The sequence below is a fragment of the Sphaerodactylus townsendi genome, linkage group LG01 (genome assembly GCF_021028975.2).
Source record: "Sphaerodactylus townsendi isolate TG3544 linkage group LG01, MPM_Stown_v2.3, whole genome shotgun sequence".
Taxonomy (NCBI): domain Eukaryota; kingdom Metazoa; phylum Chordata; class Lepidosauria; order Squamata; family Sphaerodactylidae; genus Sphaerodactylus; species Sphaerodactylus townsendi.
Window position 1 is genome coordinate 46,393,376 of NC_059425.1, and position 21,336 is coordinate 46,414,711.

The 21,336-nt window shown below is 41.4% G+C and overlaps 1 protein-coding gene across 2 annotated transcripts in view; it reads right to left on the reverse strand.

The window, feature by feature from the left end:
* ANAPC1 (anaphase promoting complex subunit 1) overlaps nt 1–15,390 on the reverse strand; it is a 74,964-nt gene extending 59,574 nt beyond the window's left edge. Inside the window, exons 1-8 of one of the 2 annotated variants that reach the window (XM_048482221.1) lie at nt 15,249–15,390; nt 14,035–14,271; nt 13,143–13,304; nt 12,721–12,772; nt 12,427–12,530; nt 12,010–12,092; nt 10,220–10,293; nt 7,753–7,898 (exon numbers count right to left, since the gene is read on the reverse strand). In XM_048482221.1, coding sequence (XP_048338178.1) covers nt 7,753–7,898; nt 10,220–10,293; nt 12,010–12,092; nt 12,427–12,530; nt 12,721–12,772; nt 13,143–13,304; nt 14,035–14,247 — 834 coding nt within the window. In that variant the 5' untranslated portion in view covers nt 14,248–14,271; nt 15,249–15,390. Of the gene's footprint in view, nt 1–7,752; nt 7,902–10,219; nt 10,294–12,009; nt 12,093–12,426; nt 12,531–12,720; nt 12,773–13,142; nt 13,305–14,034; nt 14,272–15,248 lie in introns of both variants that reach the window. The other variant, XM_048482220.1, reaches the window with a different exon arrangement.
* Nucleotides 15,391–21,336: the final 5,946 nt, after the last annotated feature.

The following is a 21,336-nucleotide window of genomic DNA, read 5'->3' on the forward strand; positions in this document are numbered from 1 at the left end:
AAAATAAAATAAAATGTCAGCACAGGCTATAATACAGTCATAAGTGGGAGGAGATGGCATAGGAATGATGAAAAGCAGTGCAGTACTCATAACAACAGCTTCATCATTATCGTAGGAATTATTTGTTTAACAGAGGATGGCGATTCCTTCGTGTCCGTTCTGCCCGTAGCTGTCTGGCGTGCGCTCGCACAAATTTTAGAGGCATAAGTTCAGTTTAGGTCCAGGATGTGAGGGGTCAGTAAATATTTTCACAGTCCTTAACTGCAGAAAATCCTCAACAGCTGCAAGGTTAGCAGCAATTGTTTTTTTCTGCGAAAGCCCGGACACTCCTCTGAAGTCTGTGGCTCCATCTTGTTGGGTTGCAGAACCAAACCACACAGTTATAGAGGTGCAGATACCAGACCACCATTCCTCTGTAGAACTGTATCAGCAGCCTCTGGCAGTTTGAGCTCCTCGAGTTGGCGAGAAAGTTAACATTCTTTCGTTGTGCTTTTATTTAATATTTTTGATATTAGGGTGACCACTTTCCTTAGGTCAGCGAGATATGATGGAGCCTAGAAATTCTTGTTATTCCCCAACATTATTACTGTTGCCTGAAGTATTGGAGAGGAGTGGTGATTTGGAGGGTTTCTCCTGAAATTCACCGTTCACTTCACGTTTTAAGTGTTCAGTTCTTAGATTGTTCCAGTGGCACCACGAAGTTAGTTGTTCAACCTCCGGCCTGGTAGCGCGGTTTCATCAAGAACTTAATGAGACCAATCACTGCTGTATCATCTGCGTACCAGTGCATTTTAAACAGATGACGCTTTGAGGAGTCGCCAGGTATACAGAGAAGAAGTGGTGAAAGTACAATACCAAAGCCCCTGTGCTCATTTCTGCGGTGTTCGATGTATCTCCTTCCTAGCTTCACCTGCTGCTCTTCCATCTGTTAGGGAAGTTTGCATCCACTACGCTGCCTTAAAATGCCGGGCCGATTTAGCCTTGGCCAGGAAGAATGTCCGGCCTGATAGTATTGAATGCTGAAACTAAAGTCAACAAAGAGGACCCTTGCAGGCCTTTGATGGTCCGCCATGCAGGATATGGCGTGCCGCCAACAGCACGCCTATCGATCTGTCGTTCGGTATGCACCAGGCGGGTCCAACAGTGGATCCGCGGATGGTTTCAAATGGCGTACATCACTAGCCTTTCAAAAGTTTTCATACTACAGATGTTAGAGCAATCCGGTCTGTAGTCGCTCAGTTCCTGATGGAAGGCTTCTTCGGCACTGGACGATAGTGGAGTGTTTGAAGCAGGAAGGAACATAGCACATCTCTGCGATTTTGTTGAAGATTTGGGTGGAAAATGGGGGCCAATTGGACAGCACAGACTTTAAGCAAGAAGGTGTTATCTTGTCTGGCCTGGTGCTTTTCCAGGCTTCTGTCTGTGAAATAGATCTTGCACTTCCTTTCTGAGATCAATAGGTTGTGTAAACCCAATGAAATGGGTTCAGCCAAGGGAAGCTTCTAGCCATTGTTGGAAAGGCCTGAGATAGATGTCAGGAGAAAGGTGATCGTAGATTGTTTTCAAAACCCGCTAGAACACATTCAGGTCGGCTCAAGCCAATTGCTGATTTCCGCCGGAAGGTGGTTTGCTGTAACGCGATATGGTTTCGGCAGCTCACATGTTTGTCGGTTTGGCGAAAACCGGATTTCAGCTTTCTATAGTTTCTTGCTGCTCTGATCTCCTTTGTTGGGTTTATTACTTCTGGCCTGGATTATGCTGTGCTATCTCTATCACCCTTTCTGTAGACTTCCTTCGGAACGGAGACGCAGAATCGTTTAAGTTTAGCTGTGAACCGTTGTTTGTTGTTACCATATATACGCAGTCTCTTGGTTGGTATATTAAAAGATCTTCACAGAAGCTGACATAGTTTTATATTGTTACAGTATCTGTGAGTTCATCCAACCCTGCATTCTCGCGTACATATTCCCAGCCCGGTACAGTCGAAGGTAAAGCTTCCGCAGCTCGAACTGCCCTTCAACCGCAAGCCTCACCTGATTTAGTTATTGGTTTTCGGTGGTTTTAAATCTTTGTTTGTAAGCAGGTACAAGGTGAATCATGCAATGATCAGAATGGCCTACAGCTGCTCGTGGTAAAGACCTATAAGCATCTTCTCAGTGTTGTATAGCAGTGGTCTAAGATATTCTTGCCTCTGGTGGGACAGTTGACAGTTGAAAGTATTTTTTGGTAGGTCTTCCCTGTTTACTTTGTTTAAATTTCCCAAAATAATAAATCCAGTAAATCAGGGTGTTGGCTCTAGCCTCCATAATCTGATCGCTAGAGTTCTTAATGCCTTTTACAGACGCTTGTGGATGAACGTAAACCAAAAAAAGAACAGAACTGAATTTATCTCGAGGGGAATAAAAGGGTTTGTAATTAATAAGTAAGGACTCCAAGTTTTCATCACAGAATTTTGAATTCATTGTTATGTCCTGACACCAGCTTTTGTTGATGTATATACATAATCCTCCTCCTTTTTCTTCCCTGATAATTCTGCAATCCTGTTCGAAGAACGAAATATCTGAAACCCCGTATGCACATGCTATTATCATCAATGCCTCTATTTAGCCAGGTTTCAGTAAAGCATAGGGCAGATGCGCGAAAAATCAGAATTGCATCTGTTTAAAAGAAGTATTTCATCTATCTTGTTGGCAAGTGAGCATAAATTGGTAAGAAAGATTGAAGGAGCGGGTTTTAATTCCCCTATTCCTTAGTTCATTTAAAATTCACCTTTACCTCTTCTTCGCCTCTGCCGCCTGTGCTTGTTTTCTTGCTTTCGATTCGTTTGTTGCCGGAAATGGCTGCCTCCTGTGCTGAAATTTCCTCCGGTTGTAAAGATCTGTTGTTGCCGGAAATGGCTGCCTCCTGTGCTGAAATTGGTTGTAAAAGACAGATAGTAAAGTTGCAGAGAGCCACCTTAAGGAAACGCTCCCTAATTCCCAGCAGAAGGTCCCTTGGAGTATGAAATTGCTAAATTGCAGGAAATAGTAGAAAATGTAGAAGCCATTTGAGAGCATCTCCAATCGGTTCCTCATCGCCTATCTTGGAGGAGTATAGAGATAGAATAGAGATAGAATAGAGATAGGGTGAATAGAATAGAATGGGAATAGAATAGAATAGAATAGAATCTTTATTATTAGGAGTGTGATTTGGACACACAAAGAATTTGTCTCGGTGCATATGCTCTCAGTGTACATAAAAAAGAAAAAATACATTTGTCAAAGAATCCTGGAGTACAGCACTTTAATCATAAGGTACAGCATAGCCAGTTGTCATATAGGTCTAGTAAGCAGTAAGGGGAAACAATCAGTGTGTGAAAACTTATAAAATGCAAATCATAAAAAATAAAATAAAATAAAATGTCAGCACAGGCTATAGTCATACAGTCATAGAGGTGGGAGGAGATGGGTGTGGGAATGATGAAAAAAAGTAGTGCAGTAATTATATAATAAATAGTTTAACATTATGAGGAATTATTTGTTTAACAGAGTGATGGCATTAGGAAAAAAAAGCTGTTCTTATGTCACAAGTTGTCTTGGTGTGCAGTGCTCTGTAGCGGCGTTTAGGAGTAAGAGTTGAAACAGTTTATGTCCAGGATGTGAGGGTCAGTAAATATTTTTCACAGCCTTTTTTTGACCAACGGTATACAGGTCCTCAATGGAGGCAGGTTAGCAGCAATTGTTTTTTTTCATGCAGTTCTGATTATTCTCTGAAGTCTGTGTCGATCTTGTTGGGTTGCAGAACCAAACCACACAGTTATAGAGGGTGCAGATAACAGACCAATGATTCCTCTGTAGAACTGTATCAGCAGCTCCTTAGGCAGTTTGAGCTTCCTGAGTTGGCATAGAAAGAACATTCTTTGTTGTACTTTTTTGATGACATTTTGATATTAGGTGACCATTTTAGGTCATGAGATATGATGGAGCCTAGAAATTTGAGTCTCTACTATTGACCTGTGTTGTCTAGTATTGTGAGAGGAGGTAGGATGGGAGGGTTTCTCCTGAAATCTACCACCATTTCTCTACGGTTTTAAATTAATGTTCAGTTCTAGATTGTTCCGAGTGGCACCACGGGCTAGTTGTTCAACCTCCGTCTGTATGCGGTTTCATCGTTGTCTCAGATGAGACCAATCACTGTTATCATCTGCAATTTCAGTATTTTAACAGATGGATCGTTTGAGATGCAGTCATTTAATTGCTCCTAGAGAGAGAAGAAGTGGTGAAAGTGCACAGCCTTGAGGGCTATTGCTCATTTACAGGTGTCTGATGTAATTTTTTACAGCTTCACCTGCTGTTTCCTGTATCTGTTAGGAAGCTTGTGATCCACTTACAAATATGCTCAGGTACTGCTAGCTGATTTAGTTTGGTTAGAAGAATGTCGGTCTGATAGTATTGAATGCTGAACTAAAGTCAACAAAGAGGACCCTTGCATAGGTCTTTGGCGATTCAAGATGCTGTAGGATATAGTGCAAAGCCATATTAACAGCATGGAGTCACAATGGAATCTGTTTGCCGGTATGCAAATTGCAAGGGTCAACAGTGGATCCATTAGTTTTCAAATGGTACATCACTAGCCTTTCAAAGTTTTCATAACTACAGATGTTAGAGCAACTGGTCTGTAGTAGTTCCAGTTCCTTGATGGAAGGCTTCTTGACACTAGGCCCGATAATTGGAGTGTTTGAAGCAGGAAGGAACATAGCACATCTCGATGAATTTGTTGAAGATTTGGGTGAAAATGGGGGGCCAATTAGTTAGCACAGACTTTTAAGCAAAAGAGGTGTTATCTTGTCTGGGCCTGGGTATTTTCCAGGCTTCTGTCTGTGAAATAGATCTTGCTTCCCTTTCTGAGATCACCAGGGTTGTAAACCCAATGGGGAAATGGAGTTCAGTTGTAGGAAGTTTGTATTGTTGAGATGCGTCTGAGATAGAGGTTGTGGAAAGGTGACTGTAGATTGTTTTCAAACCTACAGTAGAACTTTGCATTCAGGTAGATCTGCCAGTGCTGATTTCCTTCAGCTTGGGAAGGAATGGTTTGCTGTAACCCGGTGATGATATTTTGAAGTTTTCCACATGTTTTGCTGTTTGGTTTGAAACTGATTTTTTAGCTTTCAGAGTAGTTTCTTTTTTGCTGTAGTCACCAGCTGTTAATACATTTCTGGCCTGATTATACAGCATTCTATCACCCTTTCTGTGGAGTCCTCTTCTTTGGAGCGGCGTAGCACTTAAGTTTAGCTGTGAATTAAGGTTTGTTATTTACTATATATCATAAAGTTCCTGGTTTGGTATACAAAGATCTTCACAGAAGCTGACATATGATGTTACAGTATCTGTAGGTTCATCCAAATCTGCAGGAGGTAACAAAAATATTCCAGTCTGTACGGTCAAAGGCAAGCCTGCAGCTTTAACTTTGCCTCTTCGGTCCAAGTTCTCACTGATTTAGTTATTGGTTTGTGGCTTTAAATCTTTGTTTGGCAGGTACAAGGTAGATCATGCAATGATCAGAATGGCCTACAGCTGCACAAATGGTAAAGACGATAAGCATCTTTCAGTGTTGTATACTTAGTGGTCTAAGATATTCTTACTCTGGTGGGACAGTTGACATGCTGAAAGTATTTTGATGAGTCTTCCCTTAAGTTTGCTTTGTTAAATCTCCCAAATAATAACCAGTGAATCAGGGTATTTGGCTTCAGCCTCCATAATCTGTCGGCTAGAGTTCTTAATGCCTTTAGGCAGCTTGTGGATGAGCGTAAACCAAAAGAACAGAACTGAATTTATCTCTGAGGGAATAAAAGGGTTTACAATTAGCAGAAGTAAGGACTCAGTTTTCATGCGATTTTTGAATTATTGTTATGTCCTGACACCAGCTTTGTTGATGTATATACATAATCCTCCTTTTTGCTGTACCTGATAATTCTACAATCCTGTCTGAACGGTGAAGAATATCTGCAAACCCCTCGGTGCAATACATGCTATTATGTCAATGCTCTCATTTAGCCAGGTTTCAGTAAAAGCATAGGGCGAATCGTTGTAAAATCAGAATTGCATCTGTTTCTAAAAGCAATGTACTTCATCTATCTTGTTGTTGGCAAGTGAGCATAAATTGGTAAGAAAGATTGGAAGAGAGCGGGGTTTTAATTCCCTTTATTCCTTAGTCTATTCAAAATTCCTCGCCTCTTTTTTACTCCTCTTCTTAGTCTCTGCTATTGCTTACATTGCTTTCAATCTGTTGTTGCGGGGAAATGGCTGCCTCCTGTGCTGCTGAAATTTTATAAGTGGTTATAAAGATCTTGTTGTTGCTGGAAATGGCTGCGCCTCCTGTGCTGAAATTTCCTCCGTGGTTGTAAAGACAGATAGGGGTAAAGTTGCAGAGAGCCACTCCTTAAGGAAACGTTCCCTAATTCTTAGCAGAAGGTCTCTGGAGTATGAAATTCGTTGTAAATTGCAGGAAATAGTAGAAAATGTAGAAGCCATTTGAGAGCATTCCACCGAGGCAGCCCTCATCGGCGCCATCTTGGAGGAGTATATGGGGGGAGGGGGGTGTTTGAAGGTGAGTTTCTCTTTTTTTATTTTTGGGGCTTCCTGCACTGCAAGAAAGCCCTTCGGAGCGGGTGGAACAGCGACAGAGCAACACTGGCTCCACCCGAATGAAAGCTCTGGATTGGGCTGTAAAAAGGGGACATGACAGAGGTTTATAAAATTATTCACACTGTGGAGAAAACAAAGAAAAAAAATTCCCCTAGTCAGAATTCAGGGTTGAGAACTTGATTCAGGACAGGCAAAAGAAGTATTAAGTCATGCGGGGCACTGCCAGAAGTTGTAGTGATGTCCACTCACTACAAAATTCATGAAGGATAGGTCTGGCAATGGCTGTTAGCCAGACAGGGAAATGTAATGCCTTGTGCAGTGGCAATGCACCACTAATGACCAGTTGCAGGGAGAGACAGAATTTGTTTTATTTGGGATTTCCTGAAGATATTTGGTGGGCAACTGTGAGAAACAGGAAGTTGGACAAGATGAACCATTGATATCATCCAGCAGGGATGTTCTTGTGCTCCCTCATGGATTACGGTTTATGGATTATGGCTTTGTGAGCAACCCGGGGCTGGGCTTCAGCTCCCTTAGTTGCCACCTACTCAGACTGAAAAGGAGTTAAATCCTGCTAGATGTTACTCCATTCGGCTTGTTCACCTGCAGTAGTCAGACCTCATCACAACAAAAGGAACCACTTTATAAAGAAGAAACAGATCTTCTCAGAGAAATGGAGAAGCTGTTGCCTAATTGCCTAAGACCAGTGAGACAATGAATGAGGACTCTATCATATGAAGAAATCAGCAACTTGATGGGGGTTCACCATATATAGGCAATAAATACTGATGTTAGATTAGCAAAACTTTGGGTCCATCCATCTTGGTCATGTTCATCTTTGTTTGAAACTTTGGGTATTGTGGACACCTCCAGACCAGCTCTTTCCTCTACTTTACTTGTGCAGAAGAGCACAGCCCTGGAAAGATGCCATTAGCAGCTTCTGATTGCAGATATCTTAATGAACAATTCTCAATCAATTTAGCCCTTCACTTCATTCTTGCAGCATTTCAAACCATGAAGCATCACAGACTGCAACATTAATGAACACATTAATTTGCCTTTAGTCTCATTAGCCTTCAGTGTTTTTAACATTAGAGCATTATGTCTCTGAACAGTGCAGCTTTCTTACCTCTGGTTTCACTCTGCGAAGGGCCCAGACAGTATGCAAACTCTGAGTAAAGTCATATGTCATTACGATGGAAGGCTCAGCGTTGAGGAAAACAATTCTCATTGAGTAGTCAGCAACATACTGAACTCTGGGAGAACCAAACAAACCTGCTAAGTAGATGAAAGATCTGATTAAGCTTTCAAGAATACTGCACATCCCACACAATGCCAAAAGGAAGAAAGACTGCAGGGATTACAACATGTTGAATAGTGATATGCTGTCTTTCCCTAATTTGCTGAAAAAGAGAACAATCTATGGTCGCCAATCAGAATTAAAACTCTAACATTCAGAACTGTATAAAACTGACAAGAGTTGAAAACAAAGATTCTGGTTCAGAAAGGATAGCTCAGCTCTTCTTTGTTCATGGAAAATACAGAAACTGTTAGATCACAAATTGTTTACAATTTTTACATCATTTTACATCATTGTTATTAGACTTCGTAAGCTGCCTCAAGCACAGGCTGTAGAAAGGTAGAAGAGAAATTTTCTACATTTCTAATGCAGTAGCTTATGTTCTATCTCAGAAAAAGATGATAGTACAGTGGAGGTACAGCGGTCAAGAAAATTGAATGCTTCTGCATTGGAATAAAGTCCCAAAGGAATATGAGAATTATCATTCATTATTTTGTGCATTATTAAACATAAACTGAATGCTAAAATGTATTTTCACCTTCAAACAAATGGGAAGCGGGGGGTGGGGAGGGGAGGGGTGGGCTAGGTAGGTACTAGGACCCAAGCAGAGCATTCTTCAACAAAGGAGGTCTGGCATGTTGTGTTTTGTGATGGAGGGATATACAACCCTTCTAACATCTTTTTCTGAGATGGACTATAACCCATAATTCCCCAAAAGTGCAAATTTATAATCCACTAAATTACGAAGACTCCCATTGATTTTAATGAAGCTGGACTGTATCCAGTGTGTGATCTAAGTAGATGTGGTGGTCCTGGAGTATCCTAACAACTCTTCTATCCACTCAATTTTTTGCTCAAGCAGCACAAGGTCAATGATGTATGGAGTATTGTGTGTGTATTCTTTGTCTTATCCCAGCCATTACAGAGTCAATGGTACAAAAGAATAGAGTGGCTTTATACTATTCTCATTTGCCAAGCTTAGCTCTGTTTAGAAAAGAGAAAAACTAAGAGTATAGTGCTAATAGCAGTGATTGGAAGGTAGATGAGACTACATGGGCAAAAACAGGAGGAACTGCAAGGAAAGCTGATGTGGACACTCACATAGCTTTGCAGTAAACATCTTTAGTTGTGATAATTTCAACAAAAAAGAACTATCACCTGTCTTTTAAGCAGTCAGGAACCAATTCCAATACTGTATGATTACAGCCTATTCACATGTTAAAGTGACTGAACATAAATCTTGAAAGTATGTGCACATATCTGTATGAAAGACTCAATATATGTTCACTTAACAAATGAAATCAGGGATTAGTATCAGGATAAACGTGGGGTTTAAATTACACGTTCAGTTGTGCAGGAGTAATTCTTGTGTTACATTCAATGCAAAACACATACAAAGAAAAATCAAGTTTACTCTGACTGTATATGCATTCCCTGTAACCTGTGAACAGGGCTGAACAAATCATTTCAATGGAAGGCCAATTACAAAGAAGAGAGAAGAGTTTGAATTTATATCCCACCTTTCTCTCCTGTAAGGAGACTCAAGGTGGCTTACAAGCTCCTTTCCCTTCCTTCCTCTCCCCACAACAGACACCTTATGAGGTAGATGGGGCTGAGAGAGTTCTGAAGAACTGTGACTAGCCCAGCAGGAATGTAGGAGTGTGGAAACACATCTGGTTCACCAGATAAGCCTCTGCCATCCAGGTGGAGGAGTGGGGAATCAAACCCAATTCTCCAGATTAGAATCCATCTGCTCTTAACCACTATACCACACTAGCTCTCATTCTCCACAGTGATTAAACTGAGGGCAGAATAAATTGTTTGTACTGCATGAATATTTTGTAACTTGCCTCAAAACAGCAGAAACATAACTTAAGAAATTCTTATCACATATGGTACATTCTAACACTTTTTTCAACCTCAAAGTGACTGAAGGTTAGAAGGAGCCAATAATCACTATATCTGCTGCAATAGTTGAATTGATTTGCTGGCTTACAGTTTAAGGAAGTCATGGTCATATTAAAGACTGATATTTTCCCCACAGTTTTTCTCAAGAGTGTTGCTTAAAACATATGAAAAATAGTGGCTGATAATAGCTATTTAAGTCTTTATTACAGTCAATCCAATATTGAATTGTGCAAACTGGATTTATGCAAATCCAATGCATATCATACAAATGTGAATTCCATAATTCTAAATGCAATCAAAGCAGAAACCACCCAACATTTGACAAGCTTTTCTGAATACTATTAAACCATGTGCATTTTTCTTGTTTTTACGAAATGGCATTATTTACCTCCAGATTTACAAACCATTGGTGTGATCTCGTCTAATGGGTGTAGCATGCTGAACATAGTGGGCAAAGGTTCTCTAAAAAGAAAATGGACAAAAGATATTAAGTGCTGCTGTAAGTGCTGAGATAAACACCTTGATCAATAATGAAGGCCACAAGCCAAATACATCATGAGCTGGAAGCAAGTCCCTGACTTTGGGTTCCCCAACATGACACTCATGGGCACCCTTCATGGACTGCCCTGGTGGAATATAAGAAGATGAGTCCTCATCAGAGGAAGAAGAAAACAAGCCCTGCCTTAGCTGATCCTTTCTGTGAGGTCAGGGCTCTCAGGCTGTCGCACTAGCATGGACCTGAGGGTGACCACCATGGTCTCCCAAAACACCCCAGGAGCAGAGGAGGCAAGGGGCTAGGGCTGAGGCATGGACCAGACACAGGAGTATGTGCCTGCGCCTTCGGCCTCCACTCTGCTAAGAAAACGATGGAAGAGACCAGTAAGTCATCCAAGGGACCAATTATGCATAACATGTCTGCTGCACGATGGGGGCGAGTGTCTATTGCAGTAAGATTTCTTGTACGGAAGTATTTTCTGGAGCCCTGATTTCACTTTTCATTCTCTCCACGGCAAGCAAGATCTAGCACAACTTTAATATGCTTCGCTGCCAGAGCAGTACAGATTTGCCAGTAAGCACAGCTTTGCCCTGGATATCTTCCCTCCGCCCACAGCCAGCCTTCCTAGCTTCACCCTGCCGCCCATGCTTTCCCCCTCGCCCCACCTCACTCCTTCCTACTTCTCTGAATACTTATATCAAGATAGGGTTTTTCCAAGGAATAGTACAAATAGGCTTTCTTTTTGGCTCCACCCCACCTCCCCTGCTCTACTTCCCCACTCCTCAATGATTAGGAGGGCTTTTAAAAACTTTATTTCAAACCAGTCTTTCTTTTAAAACAAGCCTCTTCCTTCCCCACCACAGCAGCATCAGCAGGAAGAGAGAGAGTATGTGAGTGGATGTATGTAGATGTATCTGTGCCTTTAAGGCTGTTTTGATGGGTGGAGTTAAGAGAACCAGGAACGGAGAACCGGCAGAGTTCAGCAGACAAACTGTGCTGCAGGTTGAGAGCTGATTCCTCACATGTCAACAGAGAAATGAGAAGACCCCACTACAAGCCCACTCTGTAATGAAGAGCCCCGAGCTAAGTCTTCCATGAATAATGGGCCAGGATCTGGGCCTCAGTACTCCACATGAGTAGAGGAGCTGAGTAAGATTGCATGAAACAACCTCACATGGAAACCAGCAACATCTATAGGGAAATTCCCTACATACGGCTGCAGGTACTGTGGGATCAACTGATCTGCAGTCTTGTAGACTATCTTACCAATTGCCTGACCTGCTTTGTGCCTTTTTTAAAAATATGTAACCTGAGACCTTGGATTGCCTTCCAACTTTGTCTTTGATTGTGTTATTAGACCCTGGACTTTGACTTAGAATAATGAGAAGTCAGTTTAAAAAGATGACTTCTAAAGTGTTTGTTTATGTTCTACTCACATCTTTTTAAACATTTTAATGCATTTAAAACAAAGCACATATGATTTTTTCCCCAACATCCATTCATTTGTATTGGCTCTGAGACCTAGGAAATGCTTCCACTAAAAACATGCCAAGCTGCAAAACAAGAGAGTACAGAAGTTCTAAATCATCATATTGGCTGAGGACATTCAGTCTAAAATTTCCCTGGAGAAGTTAACTTTCCTTTGCAATTGTACAGAGAACAATTGGCAATGCTCCTTTTACCTGATTGGATTTAGAGGCACTTCATGAGAAGAACTACTGCGTTCAAACAACAAGCCATATTTTGTTGGCCAGACATTTGCTACCTATAAGCAAGAAAACAAGTGAGTCATATTTGTTCTGGTATAAGTGTTCCATTTGATAACAACAAAACATGGGTGGTGGATATGGGAGGAGGATGGTTGGAGAAGGGGGAAATAAGGAGGCAGATTACAATATTGTGGCTGTTCCCCTACAAAATACAGTGTAACCCTAAGGTGAGAGAAATTAACCACCATCTTCAGGTTTGGATTGGTAAACAAAGCAACCTGCATAAGAAAACAGAGGCCACATTGGTGATTTCAAGACTTCATGGACCCTAAGCCTGATGGTTCTCTGCCATCAAAGGATGCATTTATTACATTTAAAAAATGCACTTACTTGAAAAGGCAAGGAGGCTATGTAATCCTTTCCTTTTATGCTGTGGATATTTATACAGGAGCTCTGTAATATGCAGATACACTTTTCAACTACTTCACCACTACCTGAAAAATCAAGAAAAAACAAGCATGACTGCCATCATTTTCCATTCAGCTATACTACCCACAAAACAAGACTACAGCCTATACACTTTTTTTACAAGATAATGCTTTTTAAATACTGCATATTTCAAATTCCAGATCTCAAATAAGAAATACCAAATTCCAGATCTCAAATAATGAGAACCAAACTTACCTTCTGTTTTCTCAGACTTATCCTGGGGTACAAAGAAATCACACCACAGTGCCTGAAATCAAAATATGGAGCGATTATAAAATTTTAGGAACTTTTTATACACTCTGAAAAATGGTCTCCTCCCCCCCCGCCCGCACACACACACCACCAACAAACTGAACAGAAACATCTTTTGAGACACTAGAACATGCAAACATAACAGCTTAACACAACCATGTGAGGTTTTCAGTGTTGCAAATTAAATATACATAAAAAGGTCAAAGACCTTTGGACTATAACCCTCTGCTTACTTGAGTCAAAATGGCCACTGATCTCAGCGGGGCACTCCCTAACACAAACCATGGTCAGTTGTGGCCTACATTTCCCTCCCATCTCTTCAATATACAATTACATAAGTTCTACCAAACTTTCCACGTTCATACCTGCAGAACAGGGCTGTCAACTGTGAAAGCTTTATACACAGCAGAAGCTTGGTTTTTACTTCCTTTGCTCCATATTACCATATTTCCAGCTACATATAGTTCTTCATCATAGTCTACTTCTTCTCCAACATCACTGATTCCCTTTCGTAGCTGCCAACATTCCTGGAAGGAAACACAATCGTTAAGAATATTCTACACCTTATGCTCACAAGGCTAATTACTGAGAGCTTTTATATGTTAATCTAGGAGCAGCCACAGAACAATCTGCCATGATACTGTTACATTGCAAAAATCTAGCAGGTCTTACACAATAAGTGGATGGGAGATTTCCTGGCCCCGTGAAAATTGTCTTGAGTTCCTCAGAGTGCTAGATAATAAAAGTTAGTTTTAAAAGCTACCAATTGTAGACCCTCTTTGAAGAGAGTCTAATGATAAACAGATTTAAGAGATGTGGATATTGTAATTAACAACTAAATAGTTGTTTTAAAATGTGTAATATTACTTCTGTAGCAAGGCCAAAGCAATTAACATTGATTATATAAAGGGCTGCAAAACATTGAAATCTATGAGGCTAACATCCCTGCATGATAATATAAAAGAACATGCAAATTGCATAGGAATATGTCACTGTTCAAAGGTTGATGGTCCCCTCCCTGTGAACGTGGAAAGAAGTTCTAGGAGAAATCAGACTTGAAATCTTAAAACTCATAATTCTCAAGTGGGGCAGATATCCATTCATGTTATGAGTAAGAACCTTTTTTGTACAATTGCACTGAACTGAGCTATATAATAAACCACAGCACTTGGTATTCCTAGCTTTGGTAACTTGCCCCTCATTTTGGAACACAATGTGTATGCATGCTTTCTTAACCTCAATAAAAGGAAATTTTACCTTGTGTTTCTCATGGATTGTAACTTCCTGAAGGGATCCCACCAATCCAGCAGCTCCATCAGACGACCAAAGTTCGGAGGCTGGTTGCAGCTGCCGAAGTTGCAGGTTCAGTGCATTCGGATGGTGCTTGCAGTGGTCACGGCCAAAAGGGACAAACTCCTGCAAATCCCCTGCTGCAATCATTATTACCCTCTCTTCATAGATGTTCGACATGAGTTCCAAATATCAACATTATTTCTGAAAGATGACCAAAATATAAGCAGAAATAATTTTACTGTGATTTTTGAGTAAATGCTATTAGAAATATTTTTGCTGTTCCCATTTAACTCCACAATATTCATGTAAGGTAGGGTATGTTACCCAATGTCATTCAGTAATTCTGGCAACAGAAGGATTTGAACCTGGCTCTCCCACCCCTAGACCTAATTGCCTTTTTAAATACCATGGAATGTTATGGAAATGTTTGACTCAACTACACTAATGTAAATTTGTGCACTAATAACTGGAAAGCTATTATAATAAAATAATACTAATGCTAACACAAATGATATCTAATTGAACACTCAATAGCTGATATTGAACTAAATATTCAAGTAGGCAATGTGCAGCTTTTTGCAAGTGGAGGAACATCCTTTGAGCATGTTAGATAACCAAGGGTATACATACTGGTGGTTATTTTGGATGCACACCAAAATGAAGGAATGCTGATTCACTATTCTTCAATCTTCTGTAATCATCTTATCCCATATATGTACACATACCCACATATATATTATGTACCAGAATTTACAAACTATTATAAAAAGTGATGTGAACTATTTTTATTTTTTGGAGCTGTGGTGTCATGTTTTAATATTTTACCAATCCTATGGTCTTTGTGATTTGAAATACTTTTTAATAAACACACAAGTACAAATGTCTTGTTTACACATTATTTGGAGCACAGTGCTCTGCTAGTGTTGGAAAATGGGACTCAATCTTTATTATAAACTGAATGTTTGGAATTTTAGCTTTTCTTGAGTGATGGCTGTACATACAGAATCAGAGCTTGACAGCTGCTACTCCAGATTAGCAAACACGAAGTACACTCGTCACTCACATGAGTGAACCCAGGTCACGCAGTGTGAGCGCTGGATTGACTGAGCAATGAGAGAATGCAGAAGGAAGCAACGGGACGCAGTGGAAAGGTGGAGGCAAGAGGGAAGTGCACAAACCTGAATGACACAGGAAAGCGCAATCGGCTGCGGGCCTGGGCTCCAGCGACTCCTCCCCGTGTCTCTACCTGCACCACAGAAGCGACAGAAGCAGCAACGCGGATCTTCCTTCTGCTTCTCAAACGGGCGCAGCCATTTTGGAACTCCCATCACCGCCTGCGACAAAACCAGGGGCGGGATTAAAGCGGGGGTGCCGCAGCAACTTGCTTCGTTGCCACCGTAACAAGTGAGCCCCGCGGAGGGGATTGGGATGGAATCCCGCTGTTGCGCCAACGAGGACCCAAGACAGACATGCTACCGTCACTGTGGAAACAGAACGAGGGGGGGGGGGAGCTGCCCGTTGCTATGGCAACCAAGAAGGATGTCCTCGCAGTTCAGTGAATTTCTATGACAACCGCGAACAGCCACGCGGTACTCGCCGCTCTATTGCTGGTAGATCCCCTAACTCTGGCAATTAGGCAACCATGGAGCCTTCTGGCTATAGGATCTAGAGGTGGACCACAGCAATTTCAGGCAGGTCCGTAGGGTCGTGATGGGGGCAAGTCTTTAGGCGGAACCCAGTACAGAAATTGCCTTACTGACACTTGCTGTACAGTTTCTAAAAACATATTCTGACATAGATAAAAGTGCTTTGTCTCTTGCTTTCCTACTATCTGCCCCAAAAGCAGCTTTTTAAAAAATCCAGAGAAATGATGTTTGGCAACCCTAGCAACAAGAGAATTAAGTCTGGCCAGGCAAATAAAAGTCGGGTTGAGTGTTAACCCAATGATAGGCGTGGGGGTTCTTCATCCCAGTGACGTAGGTATAGATTTTTATGGGGGGGGGCACGTCTCCACCCGACCCTGGGGGTGTGGCCACGCCTCCCCAAGTCCCGCCCCTGGCCTCAGTGCTTATAAAAGCAGCTCTCTGAGGCCAGGGATGGCAAACTCCCCTGCCCGCCCCATCCCCCCCAAACCGGCTGGACTCCCAGCCAGCAGTCCCTTCTGCCCGCCCCTCCGGGCAGAGGCATAGCTAGAGAAAATGGAGCCCAGTGTAAAATCTGACCCACCCACCCCCCCCAATGGACTGCCGCTGTGATGCTGGAATCCACCTCCAAACATCATCACTTTCAATGGTGTTTAAACTAGGGAGCCCAGATTCTCCTTTTAAATCCACCTTAAAGGGAGAATCTGGGGCCCTAGTTAAAACAACATTGAAAGTGATGCTGTTTTGGGGTGGATTCTCCCCCACGCTGAAACAGCATCACTTTCAATGTTTAAACTGGGGACCCCAGTCTTCAGTCTTGCATTGGACAAGGAGAGACCCAGAAGGACTGAAACCCCAAAGCAAGGGGGAAACATCAGGATTCTGCCCCCCCCCCCTAACCACCAGGCTTCTGGGATCTTCAGTGTCACAAGTGGAATGGCATTAGTACAGAAATCTCTGCCCTGGAGGAAACTTACCATTGCCGTGGGGCAGAGCACAAGTGAATAATCAGCCAAGGTTTTTAATTATTATATGAATTATAAACTGATTGCATACATTTTGATATAAGCTGCCGTGAGCCTGGAAAGGACAGGATATAAATCTAATAAAATAACAAGTAAAATAAATGTTGTGAATGTGATAGATTAAATGTTACTGATTTCTGCTGCACATTTCCAAATAGTTTTTCAGATTCTGATACTCGAGTCAGGATAAATGTATTCTAAATTAAAACAACGGAGTCACTTCCAGCTACTCCCACCATTCCAGTATTTTGCTTCAGCTAGGCTAAGAATTCCTGACATATATGGGTACCTTTCCATAAATTTGGGAATGCTGAAATTTGCTCTTTTATGCCTCACATAGTGATGGTTTTCTTAGCAAGATGAGTCTGCTGTTTAATGCCTTGCCACTTACGAAGGGGGTAACTGTGTTAGTCTGTTGTAGCCAAATAAAATTTAAAAATCCAGTTCTTCCTTAAAGACTTGACATTTATTTCTATATAAACTTTTTGAGTCACCACTCACTTTTTCTGATATGTGTGAAAATAAAATTAAGGATCCTTTAGCTTTGATAACTCTGTTATTCCAGTAACCTTTTACTTTTAAAACTGTGTTGATGAAAGATTATGACTGAAAAAAAAGCGATAATATTACTTGAACGATTTCAGAGTGATGCCGTAGATACTGCTTTTAACTGTTTCCCAATATACAAAAAATCTTTCTAAAAATGGGAAACTGGCAAATTGGAGAGAAAAGGTCTTCATCCAGTCCTTTGCCCACCATGCAGCTTTTCTTTTGGGGGGAGTTTTGATGTAAGGAAACATTTTCAAATGAGAATCACCACCTGCAGTCTGAAGAGGAGCAGTCATTCTGCATGTGCAAGTCAGGGCCTGATTTAAAAAAGGACAATGCCAAAGCAAAAGAACCTCGCTGTACAACTTTGCATTGGCCCAGGTCTCTTGTGAGCTGGCCTTCTACTTGTGCAAAGCAGCTAGTTAGCATGCCTTGCAACATCTGTCCAGGAATGGCTCTCCAGACTGTTAACTAAGCACAGGTCGCCATTTTGTACAGTTAGCAGCAAGTTTGGATAAAATGAACCTGTGAATAAAATGGACAACTTCATGGGTAAGTTGTCTGGCTCACCAACATTGTATTTAAGTCATGCCTAGGATTGTCAGAGGTAAACAGAAGGACCTCATGGTCTATGCATTGTTGAGAGGCACCATTTCATAAAGCAGGTGACAGATCAAATGCTTGCCTGGAACATTATCTTCTTTATTCTTCTAATGTTCTGGTATGTAACTGTGCCTGTGTAGGGATCTAATTCTCAAGATGCAGGTTGGCTATTATATAGGGTGATAAAGGGTTTGTCTGTGGCTCTCCTAAGCCCCCAGAATCCCATGCTGAATGTGCAAGCCAAAGGAAACAGCCCATCAGCCCATCCTCCTGAGCCATCTGATATGGAGACACAGCCACAAACTTCTGCCCTTATGTAAGGTCAAACTATTATTTAGGGAGAGGACGAGTATAGATACAGTATGGATTTCAAAACGGAGAAGTTTGCTGCTTACATAATTCCTGTCCTATGAGAAACTTAATCTTACCCAAGTGCATTCACTTCCATAGGATCCAATTTAGAGTAGCATCTGGCTCTCAGATATATACCTCGTGTATAGAAGCTCGACCCGCATTTATTAAGTATGCTTCACAAATGGCACCTAATTTTACCACAAAAACTGGGAAAACTTATTGACGGCTGCCAAGATAAGTCGAGGTGGGAAATGCACAGCATCGAATTGGAGGCATCAGGTAGGTTAAATGTTTTGAATATTTATTTCAAAGAAAACAGTAAGAAACTGGCTCTGTAAGTGGGAAAGAAGGTCTAACAAGAAGCAAATATGGTATCAGCAATAACTTTAAAAGTGCTTCCAAACCTTAGCCCAACCAGCAACCAAGCTTAAAAAAACACTGGGTGATGTTAAAATCCTTCCAGGAAAACTGGATTCCTCACATCATCATCTACTGTATGTCCAAATGTATGGCCCAACTTTAGATTTTTAAGAGGGATATTATCAGAATATGAAAAATCATATCATATTAGCTTCCATTTGTTAAGCAAAACAATGGGGGGGGATGGGGCATCCCAGCACAGGGGTCAATTAACTTTGGATCCCTGACCCAAACTTCCACCAAACCTGGGCTGGTATCATTGCAAAGGGACTCCTCCTGATGGGGACCAGCCAGGTTTGCAAAATGAAGATTGGTTCCGAAGAGGAGTCCAAAGTTATGGACCCTCAAAAGGGTAGCTCCATCTACTAATAGCTCCCATTGAAAACAATGGGGAATGGGGGCACCTCCTTTGGGGGTCCATAACTTTGGACCCCCTGAACCAAACTTTACCAAACTTGGCTGGTATCATCAGGAGAGCCTTCTGAGGGTACCCTGAAATTCTGGTGCCCCTAGCCTAAAAGCTGCACCCCCTGCTGGCTGGCAAAGTAAAAACAAAAAATTTTTAATGACCCGCATATAAGTCGAGGGGAGCTTTTTCAGCATTAAAAATGTGCTGAAAAATTCGACTTATACATGAGTATATACGGTATTTTAAAAAGAATAAACTGACGTTCTCACCATTGTTTTTAGTAGCACATGCTGTAAAGCTGGCATTTGTTGTTTCAGAGTTCCAGTAAAAAGTTAATTCAAGCAGCTCTCTCGAATTTCAATGTAGCCCTGAAGCAAGACCTCATTATTTTACAGAACAAAATATTATTAGTTCAAGTTGTTTTCAGCAAGTGGATGACAAAAGCCATAATTATGCAAACATTTAATAAAATTCAGCTATGTGACAACCCATCAACATAATGACAAGCATCTGGAGTGTGTCCAGCAACTTAATGTGCCAAGCAATGTCCATTGCAATTTGTGCCTTGGACTTGTTAAGAATTACAGGCTGAACTAGCTAACGTGCCAGAAGTTCCATTCAGTTCCACAGATTTGGGAGCTGTGACTGGCCAAAATATTCAGCTGCTAAAAAGTTTTTTGTATGTGTCCTCAAAAGTACTAATACTGCTGGCACGAGATGACTCTCTTTGCTTCATATTCATTCATTTATCTGTTTACTGGAATACCAACAAATGCTAGCTTGGCAGCCTTTGAAAACAAGGAGAGAACCTCAATGTACTCTGCTAAAGTGTGGGAGAGGGAGTATTCTTATCAGCCTTATCGTATGGATTGACACCAGAGCAGTTATGTGGAATCCTTTGCTGGAGAAAGTTTATACAAATTAAAGTGTTAGGCAATGTGAAAGACCTTGACTTGAAACCATAGAGAGCCATCCCCAGTTAGTACTGGCCTTGATTGATAAATAGTCAGATTCTGTATAAAGCAGCCTCATGTATGTTCTGGGGGAGGCAGAGGAAGTGACTCCTGCTCCCAGCAACAAAATATCAGCAAATGATAGGTTTGCCAAGTTGCGTATCAGGGCCGAGGCTAGCATGGAGCACACAAACCAAGGAGGCTGCCTCCATCTCATGTTTTTGTGTTACCTTTGAGATTATCAAGAATGCTGTCCTCTGTAGACCATACATGTACCATTGGGGCATTCTTCGCTGTTCCTTGGCTTTGAAATTTTTTTCTCTTGGAGACTTGAGTTTGTACAAATTTCAAAAGAAGTATAAGCAGTCTTTACTTAAATTTTGTTTTGGTGGCCAAGTACAGGAAGTGTTGGGGTAAAACAAGAGAGCACACAAACACATAAGAACATAAGAACAAGCCAGCTGGATCAGACCCAGGAGGTCCATCTCTTAGGGGTCCAGCTCTCCTGCTTTACTCGCATGAGTGGGCTTCTACCTCAGGTGCTATCATTGGGAGTTTTCACATGCAGGATGTGAAAGCAATGGCCTCCTGCGGCTGTTGCTCCCGTGCACCTGGACTGTTATTATTATTATTATTATTTAAATTTGATAAACCGCCCACCCCCGAAGGGCTCTGGGCGGTGTACAACAAAATCACAACTAAAACAATGTGCACAATAAATAAGTGATAAATAGTTAAAATACATAACTCAAAATAAGCAGCATTCTAAAACCCAGAAAAACAATATTAATAATACTAATGATGGCTCCCAGTCCCAAGGCATTTGCAATCTCAGATCAAAGAGGATCAAGATTGGTAGCCATAAATCGACTTCTCCTCCATAAAGCTGTCCAAGCCCCTTTTAAAGCTATCCAGGTTAGTGGCCATCACCACCTCCTGTGGCAGCATATTCCAAACACCAATCAAGCGTTGCGTGAAGAAATGTTTCCTTTTATTAGTCCTAATTCTTCTCCCCAAAGGCAGCCATACTGTATGAGACCAATAGTCCATGTAGTCCAACATCCTGTTTCACACAATGGCCAACTAGATACCCATGGAAGGCAGCATATGGAAGCCAAGGCCCAGTGCTGGACAAGGGAACATACAGAAGCCAAGGCCCGATGCTTGACACCAGCACTAGTGGTCAAAAGGTGACCATGGAATTTCCATTTAGTTACCATAACTAAAAGCCACTGATGGACTTATCTTACCAGAACTTCTGTAAATAGCCAACTATATTTTAAAAGACAACTATATTAGTGGTGGTAATT